The sequence below is a fragment of the Pelobates fuscus genome, chromosome 2 (assembly GCF_036172605.1).
Source record: "Pelobates fuscus isolate aPelFus1 chromosome 2, aPelFus1.pri, whole genome shotgun sequence".
In the NCBI taxonomy this organism is placed as follows: Eukaryota; Metazoa; Chordata; class Amphibia; order Anura; family Pelobatidae; genus Pelobates; species Pelobates fuscus.
This window is the reverse complement of record NC_086318.1, coordinates 98,413,671-98,434,090: the sequence shown is the minus strand read 5'-3', so window position 1 is coordinate 98,434,090 and position 20,420 is coordinate 98,413,671. Positions and strand designations below refer to the sequence as shown.

At 41.8% G+C, this 20,420-nt stretch overlaps 1 protein-coding gene across 2 annotated transcripts in view; it reads right to left on the bottom strand.

Moving 5' to 3' along the window:
• Nucleotides 1–20,420, bottom strand: part of PLOD2 (procollagen-lysine,2-oxoglutarate 5-dioxygenase 2) — a 117,110-nt gene that overhangs the window by 34,142 nt on the left and 62,548 nt on the right. For both annotated transcript variants that reach the window (XM_063442489.1, XM_063442490.1), the window contains exon 8: nucleotides 16,559–16,660. In XM_063442489.1, coding sequence (XP_063298559.1) covers nucleotides 16,559–16,660 — 102 coding nt within the window. The remainder of the gene's footprint in view (nucleotides 1–16,558; nucleotides 16,661–20,420) is intronic.

Sequence of the window (20,420 nt, the reverse complement as noted above, 5' to 3'; positions counted from 1 at the left end):
AGGTGGCTGTGGATCTTCCACCTCCTTCCGGGGCTGGCATTCAAAAAGCACCAGCCCATTAGGGGCTGAATAGGGAGATACCTTCATCTCCTCTGTAGCCCCGTGCACCAGACCCAGAGCTCGGTCCCCGGTGCCCCCATGCTTGTTTAAAAACACAAGTAAAAGAGCGCGTGCGCACACACACACACACACACACAGAATACTTCCTGTAGGGTGCTCCAGAAAGGGAGAGCCAATCCCTGGAGACATCAAATGGAAGAAAAGAAATATCCAGGCAAACCTGAGGTTACTTGTAAAACGCAGTAATTTTTATTTGAAAGGGACTTGATAAAGGCTCACAGGGGAGCCAGAACAGGGTTTCCACTTCCTTGTTTCAAATAAAATAAATTTAAAAATAAAATAGACTGCCTTGTAGAAGAAACCTCAGGTGTGCCTGGATATTTCTTTTCTTCCATTTGTTCACCCTAAGGTGGCTGTCAGTGCCGACTCATGGGAGCGCTGCCCCTGCTTCTGGACATGGCACAAGCTACACTACACTATTACCATCAACCTACCTCTTATCCATAAACATAGGTATTTCTACATGGTTAGAACATGCCCCGGTCATCTTAACACTAGTCTGAGACATGCATAAACCCACCATCTCTATCTGGCAACTCAGTGAGTAGCTCCTGTCACAGCCTGATAATGTAGCAGAATTGAGGGAGGCCCACAAGTGCGTTGTACCCGATTTCTTCCTTAAGAAGAGCAATGAATCAAAAAAAGCAATGGTACGCTCAAAACTCATCTTTACCAATTAGGATCCAAGACAGATGCTGTGGCGAAACCGACCTCGCCACGTGTCCTTGGAGGGGGCTGCTTGCCCGCCTCTTGCCTTTGGACTATGGCCCTGGGAGATTGGGCCCTTTTACAAAACATATTCGGCCCTAACAGAGTGCATGTCACTCATTCTGGCCCTTTAAACACAGTGGGGCCATTCGGTACTTGCCCTGTGTGAGCAGTGATACCCCCAGATAGCTATGCCATGGAGCCTATTCATATAATGAAAGACTATGGGAAAGACTTTGGCTCCATGGCAATTAAACTGTATTTGTGTGGTCTGCGTGCCATTCACCTAATAATGTGCATGCAGACCTGAGCTATCTGGGGATATGTTACATGTCTTTGTTTTATGTATAAAAAGTGACTTTATATATTTTAAAACATAATCCTGTATTTAGGTCCCCACATGTGTAATGGAGTTTTGTCTTTGACCTGGGAGATAATTGGATTACTTCTCCAATTATCTCCAGGGCAGAAGGGAGGAAGCCGGGATGCATTGTGGGGGATGTTTTACTTCTGTTTGAGCCAGATTTTGCCATGCTGCAAGCCAGGGCCCAAAATATACTTTTATTAACTTTTGAACCCCTGGTCTGATTCATGCAATTTTTTAATATGTTGTTCCCCTGAATGGATTGATTGTGGATATGTATTTTTATGTGAATGTGCTGTATGGTTTTAGAGTTATGAAAGTTGTGTAAAAAGTATATTTTAACTGTATGTATAATGGGATTATGTGTCACACTAAGGGGAGGGGATGTGTGGGTTGCACCTATGATACTATTGGTTATTTTATGCCTCACCTGGGTGTGGCCTGTATGTGTACATTTGTAATAAAAACCAGGCTGGGTGTGCCAGACCTGAGATTCTGCTTGACCCTCAAACCGATGTGTCGTCTTGTTCTTGGGGGGGAATTGGAGTGTATGCCGACTGCCAGGAGTGTAAGCTGTTCGTATGCTTTTCTTGTTCAGCTATTCCAGTGTTCGTGTGTTTCCAGTCGGGAGATTGGTGCTTGCAGTAGCTGCCTGTGCATCTGGAACGGGGGATATCGCCTAAACTGGGTTTTATCCTCTTGTAAGTGAAACGGTCCGTTACAGATGCAAAAAACAAAGTTGTCCCCCAGTCTTCAAACCAGACAACTTCTCCAGCTTAATAAGGGGCGCTCATAAATGCAAATGATCATCGCTCTCTTATATATAATAAAACCTTTTAGGAAGACTACATGGCAATAAAAGTGTCAGGCTGCTATCCCGTATGTTTGACAAATATAAGCAAAAAGACATATATAGGAAAAATAAGATACAAATCCAATAAGATGTTGTGCAAACTATAGACCGGTTTTACTACTTCATTTTGATGTAAAGCCTTTTCCTGAAATTTTATCTGCATGTCTTTAGCAGCCTACATGGACAATTTATTATTTTGTGACTAATCATGAGACTGCTCTTCTGAATATCATGCCCGTATTTGCAGAGTTCGGAAGACTTTCACACTTCAAGATTAACTATAATAAATCCAGGATCCTAAACACGTACATGCCAAGCAGGTGCACCCTCCAGCTTTGCCTTTTAGTGTTCAATGACCTATAGGCACCCAGACCACTTCATCTAATTTAATTGGTCTGGGTGAAATATCCCTGACCCCTTTGGCTCTGAAGACAAACTGATACCGGAGAAACTGACGGAAGCCAAGCACAGAGAGATGGACACAGGTTTCTTCAGGAAGGAAGAGATTCTTTATTGGATCACCGATCGGGACTCAGAGGGACTAGCGTCACCAAAATACAGCAAAGTCTGAGTACTGAATACATAGAGTACATTCCTTATATAGCACTGTAGCTCCTCCCACAATTAACTACACCCACACATACCCTTAACCTATTTAATAAATAGAGTCTAAACTCATCCATCCGGTCTAACCACGTGGCTCATCTGATACAAAGGAGAGGGACGCGTAATTCCAGTTCTTACATTCCTGCACCTGGTCAGTACAGTGATAACAGTATCTTAGCTACGTGTAATTAACTAACTGATACTACAAACACATATACATACATATGCCTTGTGGCAATCTTAGCCTGCTAAACTTGTATTTTACTGGAATTACATCACATTCCCCCCTTTGATGCCTCTGATATTTCACAATTACTTGAGGCATCACTTAACCTTGGTTTGCATATACCTCAGGTTACCATGAACCAGACCAGACTTATCTTATGATGTGAATCTTCAACATTCATCTTCTTGCATTGGTTCTCCCTGATCTAGAGCCTTATACTTATATATCGCCATTATCTGTGCAGCAGCCTTCCTCTCTGCTATACTTCCTATCAGGCTTTGCACAGACCTAACTACTAAGGGTATAAGACACGGTAGGAGTAGACACAACAGTAAAATCAGTAGGACTCCACCTACCACTGCCTTAAGCCCTCCAAACCACTCATACCAGCTACCAAACCAACTACTTGGATTGTACCCTTTCCATACCTGAGTAGGCACATGCACTAGTTTAACCATATGGCTAGTAAGCTCAGCTATTGCTTGCCCTTCGTCATCTATTTGAAGACAGCAATTGCTCAGGTTAAACTTCCCACATACACCTCCCTCTACTGCCAAAAGGTAATCCAAGGCTAATCTATTTTGGTACACTGCTGTCCTCATCCTGGTATTATGCTTCGCTAGAAGATTGAGTGCTTGTGATGTCTCATTTGTGATAATCTCAACCACCGCCTGTAATCTTATAATACGGTTGAGCATATAAATAGGGGTTCTATAACCAAAGGTACCATCCTCAGCCCACGTGGCTGGCCCATAGTAATCTATAATACGCTGGGGAGGCCATTCATCATCTTCCCAGGCGCCTATCTCTATGGGTCCCCTTTTCTTCCTATGATTCACATCATACACTTTAACACCTAAAGTCTCACCTGTTTCAATCGGTAACAAGAAGAAGGATGGTTTGAGCATACCCAACACACATGCCCCTTCCCAGTCCTGTGGCAACTCCGAATAGGCTTTCTTACCACAGATCCAGTACAAATTTGCTGGGGCTCTCCAGGTAGATGTGATGGATAAATCAAACCACACATCCTTTAAACTGGCATATCTAGCAAACGGGTTAGATGGTTCTGAGACATTTGAAGCCGACCACCAAGTTGTATTCTTTGTATCATCATCATAAGCTTTTTGCCCTAGACAAGTTAATTCTCCTACAGAAGTATTATACATTATTCCTTTCCTTGCTATGCAAACATAACCTATGATGGAGGTCTTTAATCTCCACTCAGATTTACCTCTAACACTCAAATGATAATCGGCTTGTGTAGATATTAGTTGGTCAACTGCCTCAGAACCGGACATTACCTCCTTTGCTTCCCAAGGCCATTGGTCTCCCATGTTAGTACCTCCACACACATAGCAGTTGGTAACATTAAGACTACCGGCAATACTTTCAGCTAAATCGATGAACAGGTTTTTAGCATTATGGGGGATCTTATTATCTATACTCATCTCTTCGTAAAAGGAATGGTATACTTGATGAGTCTGGGAGGATACCGTATCAGTCTCTATTCCTATAAACAATAATGTCCCAGGATCTAAACCCGTCCCGTATATTTGAAACCCAAATAAATTTCCATACTTATCTAAGAACTTGTCGGGGTTATTAATGAGTATATGGACTGGGTTGCATTCCATAGACTTACAATAAGGGCTAGTCGGCAACTTAGTCACTATCATGTCTTTGTCTACTGTCTGTCCCCAAGTTGCCCACCCCACACAAGACCAATATGGGCAAAAGTTATAATCTCTATTTGGGCATCTAGGACTTACATATTTATTTTTGCTACTGAGACAAATATATTTATCGTTAGACCCATACGTCCTCTCCCATCTAAGATCCCCACATACATTCCACGGCTTTCTACCACTCGATATCGCTTTACACGCATCAAATAGCAGAACACCCGAAGAATGTACGGATTCTAACACCGTCTTATTAATTAGGGTCCCCTGAGGATCTCCATTCCTGAGAGTCAACCAAATTGTACGAGGTTGATACTCTGGACTGAAGCACTTAGGTTCTCCTACTCCTAAATGGCACACACTATAGTCTATATTTAGGTATCTACATCTTGATACCTCTCCTTTACATTCGTATTGTGAATGCCAAATTAGGGTTTGGGAAATATGGTTACCTGTTCTCGTAGTCTTAATGCATACCTCACAGCTAGGAGTGTCGGTACCTCTACCTTCCTGAATATAAAAACACATATAAATAAACACAATCAAAAGCACATCTTTCGCCGTCATCCTCAGTCTTCGTCCGTGCGATGGAACCTCAGCTTCCAGGATGTGAGGGCTGCAGGGAATGGAGTTCTGCTCGTCTTCACAGGTGTCCCTTCGAGACTTTCCTGGCTTATACACTATGTGTTGGTAAGCGGACAGGCTTTATTATGGCCTTCTCACTCACACCTGTAACAATAAAATTTGTAATCCACAATAATTCCTCGTTACTCCGACTGAGTAGTGCGTTTCAACCGGATCTTGCAGGGATTCTCTGGATCTGCTGTAATTTGCCAAGAATCGACTGCTGCTGGTTTAACCCTGGAGTGATGTATCCACGGAGTCACTTCTGCTACTTTTATCGCTGTAGGGGTAGACAAAAGAACAACATAAGGACCTCTCCACTTGGGCCCTAACGGTACATTATTCCACTCTTTAATCCACACTTGATCTCCTGGATGATAACTATGAACAGGGGGATAAATATTCACAGGTAATCTATCTTGTACCCATTTCTGTACCTCCTCCATAGTCTTACCCAACTCTACAACCTGCTGCCGAGTAATTCCTTCTCCCAACTGACTCAAGTCCCCCCTTAAGTTACCAAGTACGGGAGGTGGTCGCCCATACATGATTTCAAAAGGAGAGAGGCCCATCCTTCTGGTAGGGGTACTGCGGATTCGCAATAAAGCTATGGGTAAGAGAACGTTCCACTTAAGTTGGGTTTCCTGACACATTTTAGCCAACTGGTTCTTTATAGTTCTATTCATTCTCTCTACCTTACCAGAACTCTGGGGTCTATATGCAGTATGAAGCCTCCACTTTATACCAAGCATATGAGTCAGTTGTTGTAGGCACTGATGAACAAAAGCTGGACCATTGTCCGATCCTATAGAACAGGGTAGTCCATATCGGGGTATTATTTCTCGTAGCAGGAATCTTACAACTTCTCCTGCTTTCTCTGTACGAGTAGGACATGCTTCTACCCAGCCTGAATAGGTGCACACAATTACCAACAGGTAACGATGTCCACCCGATTTAGGCATTACTGTAAAGTCTATTTGTAGATCGGACATGGGGAGTCCCCCCATAAACTGGACTCCTGGTGGCTTTACTGGTCCTTGTCTTGCATTATTCTTAGCACACGTTACACATCTGCGTACAATGGCCTGAGTCAAGTTGGACAATCTTGGTATGTAGAAATGTTTCCTGAGAGATTCTTCAGTACTGTCTCTCTCAGAATGTGTCCCGTTGTGATAATTTTGGACAATTTCTACCGCTAGTGATGCTGGTATGACTATTCTTCCATCTTCTAGCTGATACCACTTGTTCTCCAAATACTTTCCCGGTTCAGTCTTTAACCACTCCTCTTCTTGAGCTGTATAAACTGGAGTCCATTGGGACAGTGGAGTTGGTATAAGAGCAGCTATATGCCCTACATACTCCTGTCTTCCTGATTCAGCAGCACGCTTAGCTGCACTATCTGCCATCCGATTTCCCTTGGTTACATCACCATCTCCTCTCAGATGCGCTCGACAATGTATGATACCGACTTCTTTCGGCTCCCACACTGCTTCCAATAGTTGTAGGATTTCAGCTGCGTACTTGATTTCTTTGCCTTCTGAATTCAGTAGTCCTCTTTCTTTATACAAAGCTCCGTGGGCATGAGTGGTTAAAAACGCATACTTAGAGTCCGTATAGATATTTACTCTTAAACCTTCAGCCAATTGTAACGCTCGTGTTAGTGCTATTAATTCTGCCTTTTGTGCTGATGTTCCTTTCGCCAGTGGCCGAGCTTCTATCACCTTGTCTATTGTTGTCACTGCATATCCTGCATAGCGGATCCCTTCTTTCACATAACTACTGCCGTCGGTGTAATATTGAACATCGGGGTTCTGGATGGGAAAATCACGAAGATCTGGTCTACTTGAAAATACTTCATCCATTACTTCCAAACAATCATGTTGACTTTCAGTAGGTTGCGGCAAAAGGGTAGCTGGATTTAAGGTGTTTACAGTCTCTAAATGCACTCTTGGGTTTTCACACAACATTGCTTGATACTTGGTCATACGGCTGTTACTAAACCAATGATTTCCTTTGTAATCCAACAACGTCTGTACTGCATGTGGGACTCGTACATAAAGTTCTCGACCCAGAGTGAGTTTATCGGCTTCAGCTACTAGCAGGGCGGCTGCAGCTACGGCTCTTAGACAAGGTGGAAGTCCGCTGGCCACTGCATCCAGTTGCTTAGACATGTAGGCAACAGGTCTTTGCCATGATCCCAAGTACTGTGTCAATACTCCCACAGCCATTCTTCTTTGCTCGTGTACATATAAGTAGAATGGTCGTGTGTGATCAGGTAGACCTAATGCTGGGGCACTCATCAAAGCCTTCTTCACATCTTCAAATGCCGTTTGCTGTTCTTGGGTCCATAAGAAGGGGTCGTGCTCTGTACCTTTGATAGCTGCGTACAGAGGTTTTGCTAGTATCGCATAACTGGGAATCCATATCCTACAGAAGCCTGCTGCCCCCAAGAATTCTCGCACTTGTCTTCTATTCTTGGGTATTGGTATTTGGCAGACAGCTTCTTTTCTCTCTGGCCCCATAATTCTTTGACCTTCAGAGATATGGAATCCTAGATACTTGACAGTTGGCAAACACAACTGAGCCTTCTTTCTAGACACCTTGTATCCTGCCTTCCAGAGAATGTGTAGTAGATCGTGCGTTGCTTGCTGACAGATTTCTTTTGTAACTGCTGCTATCAACAAGTCATCTACATATTGTAACAATACACATTCTCCTGGGATAGACTCGAAATCCAGTAGATCTTGACTTAGAGCTGAACCAAATAGGGTAGGTGAATTTTTAAACCCTTGGGGCAGTCTTGTCCAAGTCATTTGGCGTTTTGAGCCCGTTACAGCGTTCTCCCATTGGAAAGCGAAAATACATTGGCTTTCTGCGGCAATTCGGAGGCAAAAGAAGGCATCTTTGAGGTCTAAGACTGTGAAGTAAGTAGCCCCGCCCGGAATTAAAGCAAGCAGGTTATATGGATTGGGTACAACTGGATGTATGCTAACAACCGCATCATTGACTGCTCTTAAGTCCTGTACAGGTCGATACTCATCTGTACCGGGCTTTTGAACAGGCAGCAATGGGGTGTTCCAGGGGGAAGTACAGAATTTTAGGATACCATACCGTATGAACTTATCCAGATAGGATTGGATGTTCTTCTTAGCCTTCTGCGGAATGTGATATTGTCTTAGGCTCACTGGATAAACCCCATGTTTCAGTTCAATTTTTATTGGTGGAATATTGCGGGCCAGTCCTGGTGGGTTGTTCTCTGCCCAAACTCCTGGTATGTTAAACAATGTCTCATCACTCCTAGGGTTTTGGCTAGTCAACACTGTATAAAGTCGCCACTCTTCTTCCTTTGGTACGGATAAAGTCATAATACCTGAAGGTCCATTAAACTTTAAAGATGTTGTTCCATCTGGTAGGAACGTAATCTGCGCTTGTAATTTGGATAGCATATCACGTCCCAGCAATTGGACTGGACATTCAGGCATATAAAGGAATTGGTGTTTTACTACGTGGCCTCCCAATGTACAGAGTCGACTTTTAAGAACCGGTCTTTCAGCACTTCTTCCAGTTGCTCCTATCACAGTAATAGTCCTTCCAGATGGAGGAGCAACTAGATTAGTCACCACTGAATGTTCAGCACCAGTGTCGATCATGAACGCACTCCTTTTCCCCCCTATTGATACATCGACCATAGGCTCCGCTCGACCAAGGGGGATGGAGCCCGGTCGGTATCAATAGTCCTCCATGACCGTGTCAGCCAATCCTACGAAGTCCCTACCTTCTCTATCGCGGGACCTTTGCGCTGCTGGAATATACCTATCTTCCCTAACACTTCCTCTGTTCCCATTACTCCCTCTATACCCATTACTCCCTCCGGGGCCTCCTCTACCTCTCGCTCTGCCTCTAAAGTTTCCGTAGCCTGCCCTGGGTTGGTCTCTCTCGTACTGCTCTCTTTGCGGACATTCGTTCCTCCAATGCCCTTCTTCCTTGCAATACGCACACTGATCCCTACTCAAAGGCTCCCTACTCCATCTATTATTGCCTCTATCTGGGCCCCGTTTATCTACGCCTGCGATCGCTACCGCTAGCATATCAGCCTTTTTACGCATCTTGCGCTCCTCCTCTTTCTTGCTTTCTGTTTCCCTATTCATATAGACCTTATTAGCTACCTCCATTAGTTGGGAGATTGACATACCTGCAAACCCTTCTAACTTTTGTAGCTTGCGCTTAATATCTCCGTATGCTTGGCTGACAAAGGCGGAGTTAACCATTCGGGAATTGTCTGCGTCTTCCGGATTAAAGGGGGTATACAAGCGGTATGCCTCCAATAATCGGTCATAAAAGACACTGGGCGCTTCATCGCTTTTCTGGATCACCTCAACTGTCTTCGACATGTTAATGGCTTTCTTTCCTCCGGCTTTCATGCCAGCAATTATAGCGTCTCTATAGGCTCTGAGTTGAACCATATCAGCACCATTTACGTTCCAATCGGGATCGGTGTTGGGATAGTGTGTCGCGGCCCATGCTGCTGGATTGGCTTGGTTTAAAGCACGGGCTCTATCCTCTAATGCTTTAATGGCTGCTTGATTTATTCTTGTCCTTTCCTCATTGTTAAATAAAGTCATTAGTAACTGCTGGCAATCAGCCCATGTCGGATTATGCGTCTGTACTATTGAGGTGAACAGATCAGTCATAGCTTGTGGTTTCTCAGTATACGAGGAATTATGGGTCTTCCAGTTTAAAAGATCGGTTGTGGTAAATGGGACATATACGAAGACTGGGTCAGCGTGTGCCATTTGACCTGCGGCATCGATATAAGCTGACCCGGGATTCAGACGAAGAGGCATCTGATAGTGCTTTAATTGTTGGGCACCAGTCAACTGTCGGGTTTGGATGGGGCTACGTAGAGAGGCGTCAGTCATGGGTTCCGGTCGGGGAGAGATAGGGTATGGGGATGTGGGAGGTCGGTTTTGGGAAAAGGTCGTAAATAAAACACTTCGAGCCGAGCTAGATGAAGCTTGACCGGAAGTCTGAAGTGGCGCCAAATCAGGATATTCGTTTCTAATGGGGGTGGATTCTGGTTCCGGAAGGGGAGATTTAGTACGAGGGGGGGTGGATCCTGTACTGGAGGAGGAAGCGGAAGTGGATGAGGGTAATGAGGGGAGGGGTGCAGGACTTCCTGCGTTTGCGTCACTTCTTCTTAACGGAAAGTAAGGGGGCGGCAAAGGGATCTCGGACTCAGGGGGCGTGTCCAAAATGGGCCTAACACCAGTCCTAGTGGACGAGCAAGTCCTAGCTACCATGAGGCGACACTGCTCCTCGTGGCATGTCTGGAGCCATTTTGGCGAGTCATTTACGGCCTGTCTCCAACAATCAATATAAGGAAACTGGCCGTAAAGTTCAGGCCTACCTGATACAGCCACGTGTAAGCGCTGTACCAGAGTTGGATCCAAACTGCCACGTGGCGGCCATGCCGCAACCAAAGTAGGCCACTCCCTAGTGCACAAAGTGACCAAACGTACAGGAGACATCTTTACCCCAAAATCACAAACTTTGAATCCCTTTTTAAAATTCTTAACCATACATCCTAAGGGATCCGGAATCGTTGACTGCGACGCACCCATACTTAACAATGGAACGTCGTCGACAACGATTACTATACACGCGTACTATTCAACAGTCACACCCGTTTCCTCTGGCAACAGCACCACGTGGTACGGTTACCAAGTGAAACGTACACAATAACAATAAACACTCAGGGAATTCCCGTACACACACAGCTGTTACACCAGTCACTATATAATCAATATTATGCCCTTTGGCGTAACTATACAGTCACCCACGCTATAATTCTCTATATACGAATTACCCGTCTATAACACACCCCAGTAACATCGTCTTTTACAAATAGCGGTTACAGTACGGTTAGCATAGGTCAAAGCACAAGTTAAGGTCACAATACAATTATTAGTGGTTATGGTGTTAAACATGCAATGGACAACAATGATTAGTACTTATTATATAATGTCAGTAAATATACAGGGTTATGGTACCGTGCACTATAATACAGCAACACACTATTAACACTCTCGCTAGACGGCTGAGCTCGCGCTATCTAACAAGATATACACTTTACTAAAACAATCGTTAACACATTTACAATTCCCAACTAAACTATTGGCCAGTACCTTGAATGGACTACCTAAAACTATATACACCCGTTTTGGTTAGCCACACTGCCCAATCACCACATATATAGCGAGCTAGAGAACCGAATTTACACAGGCGCCTCTTAGTCGCACTATCAAAAGTCTAGTGGGTTCCAAATTTACACGCCTTCCCACTTAGCCCAGATAGGATGAGAACTAGCGAACCGAATTTACACAGGCGCCGCTTAGTCTCCCGGTCCCTCCGACCTAGCGAACGTAATATACACCCTAGAACGCTAGTCTAGACAAGACACCGGTGTCCGGCTAGGGCTATCTTACACCAGGACCCCGCCTGACTAACCAAATCAAACGGTCTGACTAAAGAGCGTTCGATCGAGCGGTGCGCCTTCGCTCCTTCCCTCCGACAGAGGGGGCAGATACAGATTCAAAAACCCCTTTGGGCCTACCGCACAATCGGTATACCCCTAGCGGGTCCTGCCGTCTAAAACAGCAGTTATCTTACCTCCTCGTTCCTGAACCTGAGTTCACACTCATCGACGGGGACACCCCAGCACTTCTCACGTAGAGGCCGATGATCTCCTGGACAACAGACCAGTGGCGCCGAGACGAAGGGAGGTCCACGCAGAAGTTCAGGGGTGCAGCCGTAGAGAACGTGGGCAAAGATAGACCGTCTCACGCCTCTGCCTCTCAGCTACCGTTGAACGATGAGCTTCCCGGCCAATGCACCAAATGATACCGGAGAAACTGACGGAAGCCAAGCACAGAGAGATGGACACAGGTTTCTTCAGGAAGGAAGAGATTCTTTATTGGATCACCGATCGGGACTCAGAGGGACTAGCGTCACCAAAATACAGCAAAGTCTGAGTACTGAATACATAGAGTACATTCCTTATATAGCACTGTAGCTCCTCCCACAATTAACTACACCCACACATACCCTTAACCTATTTAATAAATAGAGTCTAAACTCATCCATCCGGTCTAACCACGTGGCTCATCTGATACAAAGGAGAGGGACGCGTAATTCCAGTTCTTACATTCCTGCACCTGGTCAGTACAGTGATAACAGTATCTTAGCTACGTGTAATTAACTAACTGATACTACAAACACATATACATACATATGCCTTGTGGCAATCTTAGCCTGCTAAACTTGTATTTTACTGGAATTACATCACAAAACTGCAATATTTACACTCTAGTGCTAAGACTGTCTCTAGTGTCTCAATATTGTAAAGTGCGACGGAATATGCTGGTGCAATATAAATACCAGTAATAATAATATTAGTGGCATTGCAGGAAGGCATCTGGCTTCTTTAAAACCGCTATTGAAAGCATTAGGTTCCCACCCAACTCCTTTAAATCTACCAGCATGGCATCAGACAGATTGATATATTCCCTGTACTCCATACTCCCAGCTCCCCAAAGCACTTCCCATCATTCATGGACCAATATGACATTTATGATGGAAACCTACATGGAGACCTAAGGATAAAAAAAATGTGTGACCTAATGCTCCATTGCTCACTTTCTAGTAAGTCCCATCAGACTGCATATAAGCTTATATCCTGCTGGCATTGTCAATCTCTGTTCTTCCAGAGACTTAAAGGGACTCTCCAGTGCCAGGAAAACAATCCGTTTTAATGCCACTGCAGGTCCCCTCTCCCTCCCACCCCCAGTTGCTGAATTAGTGAAAACCCCTTTAGTCAATTACCAAAGGCAGCGACGATGTCCCTCGTCGCTGCTTCTTCCTCCGCCGCTCCTCCCCTTCATCAGGTCAGCCAGCGGGGGAGACTGATCACGGCTGCCGGCTGGGGAGACCTAATGCGCATGCGCAGCATTGCCTTTGGGGATTTTAGTGACGCTGGAGGTCCTCACATAGCATGAGGACGTCCAGTGACGCTCTAGCACAGAAAACCTGTGCTAGTATCCCGGAAGTGCCCTCTAGTGGCTGTCTCGTAGATTCTTTTTCACCCCAGAAAACACTGTATGCGCCTACCTAAGACATGATGTCCACTAGATGCAGACTTGCAAATGTATTCAGGCATTTCATGTTTGATTATTCTATTAAAATAATGTTGACAAGAGTCACTGTATGTCTGTTGACTACACACTTTCTTATGGTGCTCTACTTTTACCCGATTACGTAAAGACGGAAAAAAATAAAATATAAAACCACGACTTCTCTAATGTCCCATTATTCTGGATTTATTTTATGCACGGCATTCTTCTTTCCAAGGACTTGTGGAATAATGAGCTTGCCACTGTTTGTCAATCTTCCAAAGAAAATCATGTATTTGGAAATGTGATTTTCCTTTTGTTTACCATCAAATTACAACCGTAAACCAGACTGGAAACATTATTCGAAGAAGACAACATATAATTACTTCCTAAACATAAAATTATGACCTTTACGAATGTGCCAAAAATATTTATGTGCCAGAATGGATTGGAGTTCTTTTTCATACATGCCAAGATGTTCTACTTTATATATTTTATTTAAAACTCCCAGAACGTAAATTTACTACACCTCAATATTACTGAAGTGTAGTAATAAAACATATAGGTAATCTATTACACTATCCAGTAAACTCCAGGTGGCAATTAAATTTGAAATTTATAGCAAATCATTACTAAATATAAAAATCAGATGCTTGCTGTTGTATTCAAAGGGCCTAGTTGTATTTTACCTAAAGTATCGAATTTACAACTGTATTTGCAATATTCAGTATTAAAAAAAATAAAATACATACATATACATACATGCACATACATATATACACATACACACACACACACACACGTTATTCCAAGCATCATGGCCACTTCAGTGATTTGAAATTATCAAGGTGCTGGACTATGCATGAGCAGTGGTTTCACAGTGAAACAATGCGCATAACAAGCTTAATCTTTGCTACAGGAAGTGCCACTCCACCTGCAACAGAGTTCTGAGCTGGCTAGCGTCAATCATGTACAAATGTTATCATTGGCTGAACGTATTCAGCTTATACTCAGACAGTGAATGGAGACAGCCGTGGTTCCCGCATCACTGTAGAAGCCAAAAGCACATCATCTAAAAGTTAGGGAGCTGAGGAGGTCCATAGGTCACGAACGCATCATACTCCAATTGTGGGCGTGGCTTGGCTCGGCAGTGTGAGGTTTAAAAACTACACCACTTGTTTGCACTAGATTGAGAATAGTATTAAAATCCCCCTTAAATCCCAACACTTAATTAGAACATAAGGAATACCAGAATGCGACAACCAAGACAATTTATAAAAAGGGGTGCCTTAGTCCCCCAAGCAAGTTAGACTCAAAAATTCACAAAACATGATTTAACACGAATTTCTGATAAATTGGTCTAACCCAATAACACAAGTATCTGCCAAGGAATGTTTATTATGAGGGGGAAAAAAAACTGTCACAGTGCATACAAATACAGATGACATACAAATCATTTACGCCAACAGAAAACTAAAAAAAAAAAAAAAAAGATAAAATCAACAGAAAACCTAACTACTCACTTACATAGTTAAGTAACACAGTAAGAAATGTGTTCACACATGCTAAAATATTTTAATTTTTTTCAGCATGTGTGAGCACATTTATTTTAAATTTTAACTGCTAGACTTCCCTATAATGAAGGGACAGTTTATTGATGTGTTTATATTGTTAAATACTTTGCTTGTGCCAAAGCAAACAAGGAGAGCTATTGACATGGCTTAGCCTATAACAAAAACGGAGTAAAAACTATGAAATCACAAGTAAAATAAAAAATGTAAATTAAAAAGTTTCATTTTTTTCTAAAATAAACACATTTTATTGGGCCTTAGGAACCATAGCAAACATATAGAGCTATATCTCAAGGTGTTTGTATGTGAATATAAAACATAATTCAAGCAGGAAAGAAAGTTGGGAAGATTTCTATTTTTTTAACTATTTATTCTGAATATTTCAATCAGTTTGCTTCAAATTATCTTGAACTATTTTATAAATGATGTTGCATTAGTGAGCTCTATGCAAAATTATCTGGAGTAGTTTGTCTTAACCAAGTCATATTACCAGAAAAGGCAATTCAGACTATCCAAAAAAGCAATCTTACCCCAGAATCATCTGAATTTTCTAGATAGAATCCCCTTAGATGGAAGGGTAACACACCTGTCTTCAGCATCCAAATACATCAAGTCACCCAGTACGTTCACAGCTATCTTATGGTTTCCAGGCACGATACTGAATAAAACTGCTCATGAGTCAAAGTTTCCTGGTGTACATTCAATTCTTTACAAACCTAAACACTGAAAGCATTTTAGCCTACAGGGGCTATCATCTCTAACCAGTGTAGTCTGTATTTCAAAATAAGAGGACCGGAATTGAAAAACCTGTGAGCCAAAATTATACAAAACAGCAGCCCTACAGCTGCTTAGAGTCATGCATAACGTGACAATATGTATTCTCACTGCATGTATAGATAAGATGCAAGTAAAACAATGTTCTTTTTACGCTACTAGAACAGAGTTGGCATAAATACCAAAGCTGCGCACAATGACGTCGCTAGCCTAACTCCCATTGGTATTACATCACCACTTTAATTTTTGCAAAGCTAAATCTTCAGTAAAGACTGGCAGGGCAAACAGGTTGTTTTAAACCCACCTGACTTACTAGTTAAATCTGCTCCAAAGGCCAACATTATTAAGATTTGCACTGCAGGAGGTGCGGTTACAGTCAAAGCTTGCTGTAGGGAAGGTAATATTAGAACCAGACTTTTACAAAGAAAAAACTGTATGTGAACTGCTCCTGACAGTATCAAAATAATGGTGAGGCAGGATCTGAGTACACACATGCAGGCACATATTTTCTAAACTCAACAGGGCCACTGTGCCTGTAGTTTTGAGATCACAGATTCTATTTTAGTACAGAACACATTTTCTTCTTTATAGGTCCCAGGGGCCATTCATTTCCCTCTAGAACACAATTTTCCAATGTTGGTCATTACAGTAGCCACCTGAGAGCATATTACACTCGATAAAATCATTCTGGTGGTTTCAGAGCTCTTTAAAATATGCCTTTTTAATAATGGTCAGATTTTTTATGTTAAAAAAGAGGAGAGGAGAAAAAAATCCTTTACCAAAAAAATTAAACCCGATTCCAAAATCACATCACAAATGAATACAGAAGCATAAACACTGTTGCAAGTCATTTACTTACCGTTACTGCAGACAAATCAATAGTGTCTAAATTACAAGTTCCACATCCAGTTTCCGGTGTCCAAACATTGGGTATATAATTTCCAAAGTAGTTCAGCTGAATCTAACATAAAAATGAAATTTATTATTAACTCATGAAACAGATGTCAACTTATTACAGAATGCTAGTACCGGTAGATTGTTTTTGGCAAGGTCATTTATTGTATAGCGTCAAGGGCCTAAAAATACATTCCAAACGACTGTTTAATTTGGCCAGATTGAGATACCTTGGAGAATAACACAATGGTGGTTTTTAGGTTTTATCATCACTTTAATATTTGGCAAGTAATTCTATCTCCAACCTTTAAACCCTTGATTTAGAAGACAGCAGTTTTACTCAGTCTGTTTTTTCTGAATGTAGACAAATCCCTTGCGCTCAGTCTAGCCATCGATATCGCTATCATTTGCTATTGCTAAAGGTCTCAGCATCAGACTGAAACACACCTTTGTGGAGCACCCTGCAGGAAGTATTCTCCCTTTTTAAGTGGCATTTTACTCACATAAAGGGAGGGCCACCCCCGAAGACCTTAAATAAAAAAAAAATAAAAAAAAAAACAATATCCAGGCACACCTGAGGTTTCGTGATAAAGGCTCAGAGTTTGGCTGGAACTTTGTCTCCACTTCCTTGTTTCAAATAAAATGATTGCCTTTTAAAAGAAACCTGAAGGGTGCCTGGATATTTCTTCTTCCCCCTCCACCCTTCCCCCATTTTATGTGTATGGAGTCCAAAAGTTTAACAGCTAATACAACGTTATTAAAAAGCAAACAAAAGTGGCAGGTGCATTGTGTTGCCCCCTTCTCAATGAGCTATACTACAGTTCATTGCTTCACACGCATGCTGTGCTGGAGAAAAAGAGGAAGGCTCATGTACCCCTCTCTCCCCCCCTTTTCACCCCCCCCCCCCCCCAAACAAAAAAAAGTGCAGAAGTTTAGTGGGGTATATCTGCTAATATGTAAAAATAAAATAAAAAAAAAACTAAAAAAAAAAACATTTAAATGGATTCTTTCTTTACAAAAGATATTAAAGATCAAAAAGCAGGTGTATGTGGTATGTGTATAAAACGTTAAAGGAAATTATCATGGCCAGAATCATAACTTTGTGAAATCATTTATAACAGTAGGAGTAACTGTTTCCATTCGTGAAATATATTTGAGGTGGAAGAAATCATCATGTCTTCCAATGATAAATAGAGGGAAAGTTCTCCATTCCCCAGGGCTTCATTTACTCCTATGAGGTCATTTATTTCAACATGTAACAAAAAGGTAGCAGACGAAAAAGAGAATCTTTAATGGACTCCTGTTGGCAACAAAATAGTCCAGGAAGTATCCCTATCCACTGTAGAATTAAATATGGTATTGTGGTATTCAGTGTATCTCATTTTACAAATATGTCTGTGATTCATAAAAACCACCTAGTCTATGATGAAAGGTTCAGGCTGTAGGATGTGTGCTCTTGGGAACAGCAGTCTGTGTGTGTCATCTGGAAGTGTAGCATGCATTAAATGTGGTAAAAACTAAATAACATTCAAATGAATTATACCCTCAACGAAACCCTTAAATAAGCCTGAATAAAAACACAATTTAAAAAAAAATTGAAATAAATTATATAGACATACGGTATATACATACACACACACACACACACACATACAAATAGAGCGCATACCAAAAAATAAAGGAAAACATGGAGAGGTTTTACTGTTCAGATGTGCTGACCAAGAATACTAAAGATGGCAATGAAATAATCACCAGTATTAAAGCAGGGAATTCAATTGGCCCCAAAACATAGTAAATACCTCCACAAAGGTCCATTAAGAAGGAACCAGCAGCATCATCATACCATAGGATTAGCAAAAAACACAGAATGCTGCATTTAAAACATCTGCACCCCTACCACATTTTATATAATTATGGCATTCTCCAGTGGTCTTATTTAAAATAGAGTCAACATACCTACAACTACAAGTGACCAGAATAGATTTCAGTAATCACAATATCGGTTAGCAAAATGCACACTGTATACTTTTACAAAGCAGGACTACCAATGCACCCACATCCAGGCTTGAAATAATTGCAGTTACCCAATTTTGACCCACTCAGGATAGTTCATCGGAGGCCGTGGGTCCCAAAAGCCAACGCGAGGAATTACCAAACCACCCAGGAAGTTAGACAATTATGTGATCTTTCCTACTGGAAAATTTAATCTGACATGAGCCTCCGATTCAGAGCTTTACATATCCCAGCAGAATGTCTGTGACAATTAGAATAAGCTACGACCTTATACAAGGGTTCAGAGACACTATTATAATGTGTTACGGTGTAAAGTTATATTTTGTATGAAACAAGTAAATAGCTTCTCAATAGGGAATACATTTCAATAACTTCAGTTAATCAGAGAAGATTACTAAGGGGAAAGGGGAAAAGGTGCAGTATGTGAAAACGTGCATGCATATTCTGATTAAAATAGGGTGATTACTATTGTGGCCACTAAATCTGCTAGTGATTAAATTCTTTAGTAACTGCCTGAATTTAATTTCTAAGCAGACTTGGGCTATTTGGAAATGGATGTTGCAATCAAGCAATACGATTTGTTAATTTGCTTAAACCAGACATAGGAAGACACAGGAAGCCTTGAAACCTTAATGAGCAGGAAACGATAATCGTTAGCTGGTGCTAAAAGAAAAACTCAGGCATGACTCCTTAACTGTAAGCAAAATACCTATATTATTATAGTGCGTAAATCGACAACTAATTTAACATCCCCAGGAACATTCATTAAAGGGTATAAGAACAAAGCTTAAATTTGACAGACAGAGAGCCCAGTGCAGTACATTTTAAGAACAGCCTTGAAATAGATCATAAGAGCAAGGCAAGTTTAACATGAAAAACTCATTAGATATAGATATCTACACACTCTTACATGAAACCAATGTCTTCGTTTTGGTGCTACAAGATTGGATAAACCAGGTAGAGATAAAGAGTGTGTAGACAACAATCTCATTTGCCAAATTTCTCCAGGCGTTAAACCTCCCCCTTAGCCATTATTTGAATTTTGTATGAATGGTGTTGGTTTATATTTGTCACTTAAACCCTTACCCACTGGTATAGTCAGTCATGAGGCATGTGATGCACCCAGTGATATAACCCTGATCCTTAATTTCAGAGCTTGCAAGGGATCTCTGTAAGTAAGTGTTTTCTGTTGGTGGAGAAGGCAGAAGCTGCTTTCTCCTTACATTAACTGTAGATGTAACCCTGCCATATAGGATACGTAGGCAAACTGCAACTACAAAGGTTAATATCGGGTGGCATTTAACACGACTGTACAGAAGGCCTCAGACGGAATAAACAAATGCAGAAAAAAAAGGGGGGGGGGGAGCCTAGTTTAAAAGCTAAAAATAGAAGTAAGATTGGTGAGAGATGAAAAAGTTGGCAGGGAGGGCAATAAGAAATATTTTGACATTGCCAACAATAAAGATGGTAAATGTATTTGGACGAGATGAAAGGAAACAAATAGATATGGGCAGAGCAATGGAAAATTATAGACAGGAGGAGAGAAAGCAATGGAGAGGCAGCAAGAAGAATTTTAGACACCAAGCATGGTCACAAATGGCTATTATAAATCTTGATGAATATTGTGGCTTGAATGGTTGCAAACTTCAATATGTTCAAATGTGCAACATAGCATGGTTACAGAGAAACTATACAGAAAATCTACAAGTGTAACATAGCATTGAGCTAGCAGATTGTAAAATATCCATATGTGGTCTGCCTTACTTACACACTTTGGTTAACAGACATTTGGAACCAATGTACTCAGGAAATAT